Raw genomic sequence first — 12,382 nt, forward strand, 5'->3', positions numbered from 1 at the left:
ATTGGCAGGATTAATATAGTAAAAATGGCCATCTTACCGAAGGCAATCTACAGATTCAATGCAATTCCAATCCACTTCTAATGCCTAAATCAATCAACATTTCATTTATGTATTTATGTATTTATGTATTTATGTATTTATGTATTTATGTATTTATTTTTGGTTTTTCAAGACAGGGTTTCTCTGTGTAGCCCTGGTTATCCTAGAACTCTGTAGACCAGGCTGGCCTCCAACTCAGAAATCCACCTGCCTCTGCCTCCCAAGTGCTGGGATTAAAGGCATGAACCACCACTGCCTGGCTTAATCAACATTTCTAAAATATTTTATTATAAATGTCTAACACAATATGCTCTCCTCATACATATTAAAAAGCATACACACACATATCATAATACTTGTGCTTTGTTTTATATGAGTATTCTAAGACTAAATGTTTGAGCTATATTTTTTGATAAAATCCATTCTAGTTCATTTTGGTTTGGGTTCTGGTTCTGGTTCTGGTTCTGTTTTTCATTCTGGTTCTTTTTCTGGTTTTGGTTTTGACAGAGCCTTCCTCTGTATGCCAGGCTCAGTTTTAACTCCTTACATACCCTACAATGGCTTCTCACTCGTGGCAATCTTTCTGTCTTAAATGCTAAAGTTAAAGAAATGACCCACACTGACTGCCAGTCAAGTTTTGATATTTCAGCCACTGCTACGAACTTTTCTTGTGATGTATCAGTATAACAGAAATCTTAATTTTGTTCGGGTTTATTGGAAATATATAATTGACTGTGAGTCGATGAAGCCCTGTTTCCTGTATCAATGTGCTAAGATCTCTCTATCAGTTGTTCTCCCCTCTGTCTCTCCCTCTCTCTTTTCCCACTCAGTTCCCTTCCCTTAATTGCCCCATTACTGCTATCCCTGTAACACCATCTCTTGTTCTTGTTCTTTTGTTTTACTACTTGCCAGTAAACACGTTCTGAACTTTTATATCATGAAAATCCTTATTTATCTCTTGATAGAACTTTTAAATTATTGGAAATTATGTTTTATGATACACAGTACTGAAAAGACCAGCTTTGAACTTTTATCAATTTACCTATGTATGATTATACTTCTGAGTGATAAAAGGTTATCCATTTTTTTTAGATAAATCACTTTGCTATAATGTGAATTGCAAATTATTAGTCTTACTTGCCATTTGCGCCTTGACTTTTTTATTGAAGACATTTCTGTTCGATATAAGACTTTAAAATTTTGTTTCATGTATAAAAATATTACTCACTTTGATAGTGCTCTTTGGACTTACATTACATGTATGAGTGGGTTTTTTTTCTTTTTGTATGTACATATGTGCTTTGCTTGTATGTCTCATGCTCATGGAAGATAGACAGAGCATCGGGTCATCTATAACCAGTTACTGAAGATTGTGATCTGCCGTGCTGGGGCTGGGATACAAACCCAGGTCCTCTGAAAGAGCAGTAAGAGCTCATAAGCAAAGAAATATATCTTTCAAGCCTCTATATGAGATTATTTTAAATTCTGTTTTCCTCTGACTAGTCCTTAGTTTCTTTATTATTTTCATTAAGTGCTCAGTTCTTTTGAAAAATTCCTGGAATTAAGTAGTCGATGTTGATATACTGATTACTTAAGATACTTACCAAACTGTACCAATATAGACTTTGATGTTACTTTCTCTTTAGTTAAATATCATTAATTTCATATCCAGTTATATATACATTTTATATAATATAATTTATATATAAATAATATAAATATCTAATATAGTTATATATTGTATATAATAATGTGAATATATAAAATAGCTATACATAACTATATATGCAAACATATATATATCCACACAAAAAAATATACATATATACACACAAAGGTATATATATTCATATATAATTATATATGCCTATGTATTTATAATTCTCTTCTAGATATTTTTGTTTCTACATATACCACTATCAGATTATTTAATATTTTTTATTTATAATATATGTATTCATATGAAGGTGCACACATATGTTCTTACATGTGAAGGTCCAAGGTTAACACTGAATGCTTTCCGTGATTGCTCTCCACATTTTTTTTGTTAATCTTGAGACTGACCCTAGAGCTCAACTACTCATCTAGAGTGGCTATTTATCAAGCTGTAGGAATCCCCGTTTCTACCTTCCCAACCTCTGCTGTACTTGTCCTGTCCCTAAGTGCGATGTGGAGTGCAGAGGCTTGCTCATAACCACAAGCGCCCCTTTCAGTCTCTCCCACATTTTAAGTCTGACCTTCATGAGTGACAGCTGGTACTGAGCTCAAACAAACAAAGTGTGCAGAAGAAGTGATATGTCTAGAATTTTCATACCTAACACCCCTGAGCCCCTGGAATTCTACTTCATATGCTTCCGGCAGAAAATTTCCAATTGCACTAAAGATTTTCCATAGAACTGTTAGGACTTTTTACTCTTGCTGGGGAGTGTGTGTGTGTGTGTGTGTGTGTGTGTGTGTGTGTGTGTGTGTTTCAGAGTATGATTAATCTCGGTCACTTTTTCAGCCATTTCTTGAAATAGGATGTTAGAAGTAAGTCACAAAGAAAGAGAATACTATTCCAACTAAAACTTCTGAACAAGTTAGACTTTATACTTGACTAAGAGTGTGTTCTCTGGTAAGGCAAACACATACTGAGATAAAAGTATGTTTGTGTTTTAATCTAACCTAGGTAGTGGCTGTATCTTTTCCCTATTGTCTGGAGTCTGACCTCACTCAGTATCCGAATTAGCTGGATAGTCTGAAAATACACAGGAAATGGAGGACAAGGATCACTGCTATCACAGACTTAAAATGCAATAGGGGCCTTTGTATAAAAAAAAAGGTTTATTGGGTGGGCAGTATTAAAACATTTGCATAATACTCTGAAAGGATGAGGGAAAAGGTGGAAAATATTTTAATTTCTTGTTCTAAATACAAGTTTTAGAGTATTTGATAGAAAAGACTTTTATCTGTTATTTCTAACAAGAACATTTTCGATGTTGGATGCGGTTTAGAAGCCTAGAAGACCATTCGAATTGCTATCTATTTAAAAAAATTTTAAATTTCCTCTCTGCATACCATATTGAAACTCATGGTCATATTTACACACATATGAATAGATAACCGCATGTATACATACACAAATACATACAGATGCACATCAATATATACATACACACAGATACACATAGCTGCAAACATACATATTTAATGTACACATATACATTCACAAACACATGTATACATGCACATAGAAACACATGCATACATCACATATAAGCATATAAATACATGTATGCGTAGCATTAATAATTGTAGCCCTAGGTGTCTTAGTGATACAAAATTCTCAAAGTAATTTTCAAAATTAGTTTGGGGTGGTTATTATGAATTTTAATTCATAAAATTATTCTCCTTAAGGACTAAATACCAATGGAATGTTTTAATTTAATCCCCTGCTGAAAAAAAAAAACAAAAATCAAACCAAATATCAAATATTTTTAAAGTTTGCTAGGTGGGTAAGTTTTCATGTGTATATTATATAATGTTTATATATCAAAACTTTATTAAAAATCCCTTAAGCAGTTCATAAAATTAAGCTTCAATGTTTGACAAATTGAACAATACATAGGTAGGAAGTAACACAGTAGGTATGAATTCACCAATTCTCTCTGTTGCTGCCTGGACTCAGCATGGGCTCTATGCATGTAAAGCTGAATGAATGTTCTTATTCGCATCATTAAGGGACACAATGTGCTGCAAATACCACAAAAGGTACTTTGGTCTTTTATGGTCACACAGGAAACCCACTGTTTCTGTGCAGAATTATCAATTTTGTAACCATTTATATAAATGAAACTACATTTTTTAATATAAGGACTCACAGAATAATTTAAAAATATCCAATGGGATTTTCAAAAGACAGTTAATATAGTGTCCACTATGGTCTACAAGGTAAGATAATCTAAGATCAGCTTGAATAGGTTGCCTGGCAGGAATCAAACATAGAAACGTTTAATGGGATAAACTACGTCTGCTTGCCGCAGATCTTTAACGTGGCAATGCCTCTAAAACCATGTCTTAGTCTCCCTCCAAGGCCAACTTTATTTTTTCTTTTGTTTTGTTTTATTTTGTTTTGTTCTGTTTTGTTTTGTTATTTTGTTTTGTTTCAAGACAGGGTTTCTCTGTATAGCCCTGGCTAGAACTTGTACTGTAGACCAGGCTGGACATGAACTCAGAAATCCGCCTGCCTCTGCCTCCCAAGTGCTGGAATTAAAGGCATGCACTACCACGGCCCGGTTATTTTTTTATTTTCATACAACAATTTAGATTCCTAGTTTTAAATTTGAGTTCCATCATGAAAATGAAATTCTCATTCCATTGTATTGAATTCCGATTTTCCAAGTATTATATTCAAGGTATATAATTATCAGTATTCTAAAGCCCAATGAAATCCTAGAATCTATACTACAAACATAACTTTTAAAAGTTTTATTTTCTTTATTATTTAATGAAAACTGCTGATATTTCATTGCAAATGTTTACTTATTGGGGACAATTCAAGTGAGATGATGTTTTACTAACTGGAGTTCTACATTCTTAGAATATATACTTACATCTCATTATATGCTGGAGAAAATATGAACCTTTTAAAACAACTTCTAATAATTTGGAGAAAAACTCTTTCAGATTTCTATTGTATAATTCTGTACAATTTTATCACTTAGGCTTTAGAAAATTACTGTATATCTTATCAGCCAAATTTCTAGCTGAGATAATTTGGCTGTCTACAAGAGGCATAAACAAGATAATTGAAATGAGATAAAACATAATTGAGAAAGGAATTCTCTGCAGTATGAAATGTGGTTTTTAAAAAGGCTGGCTTCCAAAATGGGAGGAAACATAATTCAAAGTGTCCACTGTTTATGTTGCACGGATGGGGAATGTTCAGCCTCAGAAGACTCCCCAGAGTTAAACAAGAAGAGTAAGAAAGGATCACAGGCAAACTGGTTGCATAGCAACTTGCAAATTTACTTAGCATAATGAAAGTGTCTATCAGGGTTTACCTAGTAAAAAGTACACAGTAAAAACGTCACATCGTCATCATCGGACTGAATCAAATGCAGATAAATACTAAAAATAGTGAGTAAAATTTACATTTGAGGAGTGTGTTCACTTTTTGAGTCTGTGAACAAGAATGGAGTTGAGAATACATCCATAGCTTTCATCATTTTGATGTCTGACCACAACAAGAGAAATGTGCAGTTGAATGTAAGGGTAAATCCATACAGCACTGTTGAAGAAACATGGGACAATTGGCAGTCCGTTAATGACCATAGGCTTCAGAATCTGGATTATCTGGGAACAAGCAAAGTTAAACTTCACTGAAATATGGGATGCTCTGCTCAACATATTAAACTAGGGACTATCCTCTCTCTCTCTCTCTCTCTCTCTCTCTCTCTCTCTCTCTCTCTCTCTCTCTCTCTCTCTCTCTCTCTCTCAGTGTGTGTGTAAACACACACGCACACACGCACACACATATATATATATATATGTGTATACATATATACACATATATATATATTGTTGTTGTTGTTGTTACAAGAGTAAGGCTGAGCTTTACAGAAGGTGGCCCTAAAGTTATGATATTCAGACATTGAGACAACTGTTTGATATAGTGCCTCTGGTACCTTCTTTTACAACCTCTATTACTTAAATGCTCATCTCAAAGACTTATCAGATCATAGAAAAGCCTATTCACAGGCATCTGGGGCATTGATGACTTTTCTCAGGAAAAATGTTGCTGAACTAGTAACTAATATAAATGTGAGAGACATTTAAATTACCTTTATTTGTAGTGAAAAAGAGAATAATGATTTAGAGAGAGCCATTTATCTAAAATGGTAATTTTCTGTTAAATATAAATGTGTAAATATAATGAAAGCACCGAGAGAAAATGAAATGAAGTTTGGTGTTTATTCAGTAATTGAATAAAACATGTTTCCATGTTATGGTAAAATTAACTATTGTAAAGTAAGAGTCAAAAGGTGCTTTCTATTTAAACGGCAGAATCATATTTTTTAAATGTAGCTGTCTATGATTCCTGCAGCAAATTAATTTACAATGGGAAAAGCATATGAATTTGAAAGTTGCCATGTGAGAAACTGAAGAGAAAAGCAGCTACTAGCTGAAGCTGTAAAGCTCCTCCATCTCCTAACCCTTTGCCCACCGCAGCAGAGATGGAAGGAGTAAGAGCCAGAAAGCACAGATGCTTGTGGTTGGTTCTGGAACATTTGGGCTTTTAGCTTTTCTTCTAACATTCAACATTCCGTTGGGCTTGCTATGCTATGCTTACTTTCAGGGGAAACTCTGGAGTCCTCAGTCAGTGAGATATACTAACAATCAAACACATTGCCATCAGAATTTCACAGTGATAACAGGATTACTTTAAACAGAAGAGTATTTCCATCATTGAGTTAATGAAAGAGCCTTGCATAACATGGTCAACCAAAGACTTTCTCTTTCTATGTTGGAGGAGGAGGGTGCACTGAACATGGAATAGTGTTTGTCTATGCCATCCCTGGAAGATATTTTTAATTTAAAGTTACTATATCACTGTTTGATATATTTGCATGAAAAAATACTAAATATTCATTATATTTTGTACCAGTTAAATCTATGAAGATAAGTAAAATGTGCTGATGCCAGCATTGATATTGCCCATATTGAAATGCTAACAGCAATGAGAGGAGAGGTTTTCATTGATTATATTTGTCTCCTCAGATAAATTTGCAAAGAAAAATGCGAGTCACTGGTGTTATTACCCAAGGAGCAAAAAGGATTGGAAGCCCAGAATACATAAAATCCTACAAAATTGCTTATAGCAATGACGGGAAGACCTGGGCAATGTACAAAGTAAAAGGCACCAATGAAGACATGGTAAGACTAACTCACTCTATGGAATTTAACTAAGATTCCATGATGACCATGTTATCAAGTGCCACCTGAGCCTTCTGCTAGAGGCTTATGTTCAAATATATTTCTGAAGATTTTGAGATTTAATTGGGTAAAAGGGAGCAGGGCTTCCTTAAGTTAGAAATTTCTAACAGCTGCCACTTAAAACTTTTCTCAAATTTTAATTGGTGCTTCTACATGTACTTCTCAAAAAGTTAGCAGAGTGTTGTAAATAACAGTTAAGCTACTTTAAGGACAATCAGCTTCCCAATTTATTCTCCTGGCTTTTACAGATAGTTTTTCTTCAATCAAATAAATTATTGTAAAAAACAAGGATATTAAATAATAGAAATGATAGAAATCTGTATATATTTCACATTGGAAATGTATTTGTCACTGAAAAGAATAAATTGCTGTAGTGTTCCTTTTCCTTTAGTGTTCGGAATTTTAAACTAATTCATTTTGTAATTATACTTGAAAGTCTGATTAGGATGCATAGAAGGAATTAATTTGCAAGAGAACAGACTCAAGTTAAGCTGAAGAATTTAGGGTGCTAATTTTTAAGAGACAGATGATAGACAGACAGACAGACAGACAAGCAGACAGATAGATGGGCAGACAGACAGTCAGATGGGCAGACAGAAAAGAGTTGATAAATAGGTAGGCAGATAGATGATAGACAAACACACAGACAGATGGAAGATAGATAGATGATAGATAGATAGATAGATAGATAGATAGATAGATAGATAGATAGATATAGATAATACACAGATACACCGATAGATACATAGATATGGAGAGACAGAGACAGAGAGAATGACTTCCCCTGTTTCTACAGTCCTGGTCTTTAAAGTGGTAAATAAAGAGGCTAGAGAGATGGATCAGCAAATAAGAGAATTTATTGTTCTTGTAGAATCCTTGGGTGAGGTATCCAGCACCTACACTGTGGGTTTTAACAATCTAGTTAACTACAATTTCAATGGATCTGATGTCTTTGTCTAACCTTGGTAGTACACACTTGGTGTCCATATATACATGTATGCAAAATACATGTATGAATAAAATAAACATTTTCTTTAGTCAGGGGAGTACTAATATGACCCAGTACATAGCATTTTAAAATTTTAATTTTAAAATTTAAAACACAGCATTGTTCATATAAATCAGGTTTCATATGTAGCTGTTGTTGTTCCTGCTGCTGTTGTTATTGTTAACTGCTGATGGCAAAGCACTTCCTAAATTCTCATTAATATTTAATTATATTTTTTAAAAATAGTTTTAAGTGAAACATAGAATACATTATTGAAAATGATTAAGGAATCTATGCAAATATATGTATACACACACATGCACATACCCATCTGTGCACATTCATGTGTTCATATACACACATACACCTTTAACATATACAAATATATGTATACATATATGAGTATCAGGGTCTCTCTCTAAAGTATAGGCTGACTTTGAACTCATAGTAATCTTCCTGTCTCCAAAACATCCTCCTATTTCAGCTTCCTTAAAACTATTATTCAGACATGTTCCACCATGCTCAACTTTTAAAATCCTGTATATGTCTTTACACACAGGTCTTCCGTGGAAATGTTGATAACAATACACCCTATGCTAATTCTTTCACACCCCCAATCAAAGCTCAGTATGTAAGACTCTACCCGCAAATTTGTCGAAGGCACTGTACTTTAAGAATGGAACTTCTTGGCTGTGAGCTCTCCGGTAAGTTAACTGTTTTCTATGCTGAAACTGCCTTTATAGAACAGAGAAAACACAAAATATCTCTATATGCGGTCAGCTGCTAATCACAAGGTTTTCAGCACTTAAAGAAGTTTATTTCTTTTACAGAATATGTAGGGCATGGTTCGGTGAGAAAAAAAAATGCTGTTTCTGTGTCAACTAAAGTTGTAAAGCACTATACAGAAATTATATAACATCAAGTATATCTCTGTGTAATAAAACAGAATACAGGGAATTCTCATGAGAAACTGTTGTCAAAAGATATGCTCAGTTGGTTTTGGTTGTAAATATGATTTATGTTTAGTAATGAAAGTTCAAGTTAAAATTACATTCTGCTTGACCTCATAAATTGTGCAAATTTAGGCTGAAAGTTTCAAAGAAAGTGAGTTTTATTTTTAAACTTGGTGCTTTCCTTTTAGATTTTGATGAAACATGTAAATTTATCATCCTACACTAGAGAACAATGCATCAACACCAAGAACACTACTATAAATTCATTTTTGAGCATTCTCAGCTATCAACCTGCTTATTATATGTCATGGTTATGTATTTCAAGGATAATCAATCAAACACTATAGAATTAAATAATTCTTCTCACATATAATCAGAACAAGATAAAAACATGAAAACTTTATGTCTGAATTCCATTTTATTTTTCTAACTATATTATGAATTAAATAGAAAAATCACTTCTGCATATTCAACCCAATTATGTTTTAGGGGACAGTTACTGTATTTTATGCATTGAAAACTTACCTATCTTTGCCATGGTGGCAAAAGATTTCTTTTGATCAAATCACTGAATAAATTAGAATGTTCACTTATGTCACAGTTTTAGCATAAGGCCCCAAACAGGGAAAATAACTTCCAAATTTGAAAGAACAATGCTAGTTTTAAAAATTAAGTTACTTCTTTGAAAAATGCTGTACATATGTTTAATCCATCTCATTACTCTTTCCCTATATTATCTTAAATCTTTTGTCCCCCATGAACCCATACTTCTCTCTTCCTGTCCCTCATTAGAATCTCTTCCCTAGAAGGAGAAAACTCTGAGGATATTCAAGGGTTAAACTTCATACTTGATGTCTGCTTACCTCCTCATATTTATTTGTGTTACAGAAAAAGAAAACAATTTTAAGCAAATAGAATATGGTATTAAAATACCAGTCTTTATGAAGAGTAAAAGAATTGAGAATAAATGTTCCTTATCAGTGAACCTATCTTAAGTATCATGCAACTATAGTCTACATTGCTGGTATTTATTATGGAATGATTTCACTGTCATTAATTTATCTTAGCAGAGAGATTGTTTTGAATTATTTAGACCGGATTATTGACTGTCAGTAAATGTGAGCAGAATTACTGCCACAGAGAGTTAGTATTGCATGTCACCATATCACCAGAGGCCAGCGTCATCCCTAAGCCATTCATCATAAAGCAATCACAAGGAAGCCACAGTAGGATGAGGTTTGGAGTAAGGCCTGTGGTTTTTTTGTTGTTTAACATCACCTTCCCCAATTCATCAGTCCTTTGATTCATGAGGATCAGCTTCTCATACATGACACCGTTACACCCTTAAGGTGTAAATATATTTTGCTTTCTAGCTTGACAAGAAGTTACACCTGACACTTTACAGACTTTATTTTCTCAAAAGGAAGCAGTGCTCCATCTCCCATCCCCACAAATTGATTTTAAACTTGGGTGCAGAAAACAATCTATCTTGCTGACTGTTTTTAAAAAGGAGAATTTCACCAAAGATATAATCAATGCTTATGTTAATACTTGACACACACACACACACACACACACACACACACACACACACACCACATATAATGTTCATACTGGTAAAAGAGTTAGTTTGTATTCACAAAATCACATGATACACAAAATTTGTGAAATATTAAGTCCATTGCTAAATAATTTAGCTGAGATTCTTGAAAATAAACATGGATATAATATTTTATAATATTCTAAGATATTTCTTTGGGGTATGCAATACTGGAAGCCCGAGACCCGATAACTGTTTTCAGCAGTCTTAGATCTTTAACCTTGCCTAGAAGCAGCTAATCTCATTCAGGCACTTGAAAGAAACATCTTTTACACTGTCTGAAAGGTAACTTACTACATTTGGAAGGATATAGGTCATGATAATAATTAGAGAAATAAAACTCATTCTCCCATTCTTCTAATTAGTAATTACTGAACTTATTTTTAGCTATGAACTGGACATCAGAAAGACATGAAGTAAATTATGTGATTAAAAAGAAATAATTGAATACATTTCTTTTGTATTGAATTTTTCAGATACTTTATCTCAAAGAAATAAAAAGTAGCTATATTTCTTTACTGCACATCTTCTGCAAGCTAACCAAAAATTTTACAAAGATATATCTACAGCAGGGGCTGAGGGCAAGATCTAAATAGGAGAATTCAGAAGTTTTTCATTCAGACAGTCCATATTACTTTGGAATTGTCTGAATACAAGTATCATGTCATCATGATTATTAGAACATTTTAGAATTTGGAATCTTTGTTAGGGAAATGTATTTTTTTCTGTCAGAATTTGCATTTTAGTTTTAGACTTTGTTAAAATTGGGTTTAGGATATAGGTCTCTTCAGTATGGCTCTGACTAACAAAACAGCCTTCCATGCCTCTTCTTGTCATGCAGTAAAAATAAAGAGGGGCAGACTAAGTGGAGCAGCCCCAGGAAGGAAGAAACTGATTCACTTTGACTAGGGCAGACAGCAATTAGAGAAAGTTGATTATTATTAGTGAAGAGTTCTTTCCTTTCTCTTAAAGCGTACACATAATGTAACATATGTGGAATAGCAGTACCCAGTTGGCAATCACTGGTATACTGACAATTGGAGACTTAGCATTTGTTTCTGCTGGAATGAGTTTTTTGTAAATAGTAAGAAGAGCTAACTTTCGTTGAATGTTGATTATCCCATTAATGTTTCTAAATACTTGGTAGTTTATGAACTAATATCCTAAGATACCTATCCAAGTTAGTTTCTACTGTTATCCTCACTTTGAACACTGAAACATAAATTAAATATCTAATAAGTATAAGACCACACATCTAGTGAAGGAAAGACCAGTAGGATATGCAAAGAAGTTATTAGGCTGTAGAAGTTCTAATTCCTTGGCAAAAATGTAGCAACTTTTAAAGGAAAGACTGGTTTACTGAACAATGTAATGAGAGATGCATGTCTCCTAGACAAACCTGGTAAGTTCTTAGCACACTCACACATGGACAGTACATTTTCATGACCATACAAATCCAAGTGTTGTAACACAATATAATTGGAAACACCTGTGATAAACTTGATAATTTCCAAAATATGGAAGTATTCAATGTTATTAAGTATTAATATAAGAATTTATGAAAAGAATACTAATAGTTTTATACACACATATAAATATTTATATTTATAACAGTAAGATACATACCTACATACACATACACTCTTATTATCTTAATCGTTTTTCTACATTCCAATTTCACAACTATACAATGCCTGGCACATTGTAAATATTACCTTCCTCCCTTATTTATATCATATTTATGTCAGAATAATAAATGATATAAATTAGTGTTGAAGATTTTAGCACATACCTTTTTTCTATCACTTAAAAGCTAAGTGAAGATTG

At 33.3% G+C, this 12,382-nt stretch overlaps 1 protein-coding gene across 2 annotated transcripts in view; it reads left to right on the top strand.

Annotated features, from left to right (window-relative positions):
* Edil3 (EGF like repeats and discoidin domains 3) overlaps positions 1–12,382 on the top strand; it is a 486,419-nt gene that overhangs the window by 350,572 nt on the left and 123,465 nt on the right. For both annotated transcript variants that reach the window (XM_031360541.1, XM_031360542.1), the window contains 2 exons: positions 6,799–6,954; positions 8,562–8,706. In XM_031360541.1, the coding sequence (XP_031216401.1) occupies positions 6,799–6,954; positions 8,562–8,706 (301 nt within the window). The remainder of the gene's footprint in view (positions 1–6,798; positions 6,955–8,561; positions 8,707–12,382) is intronic.

The sequence above is a fragment of the Mastomys coucha genome, unplaced genomic scaffold (assembly GCF_008632895.1).
Source record: "Mastomys coucha isolate ucsf_1 unplaced genomic scaffold, UCSF_Mcou_1 pScaffold8, whole genome shotgun sequence".
NCBI classification, from domain to species: domain Eukaryota; kingdom Metazoa; phylum Chordata; class Mammalia; order Rodentia; family Muridae; genus Mastomys; species Mastomys coucha.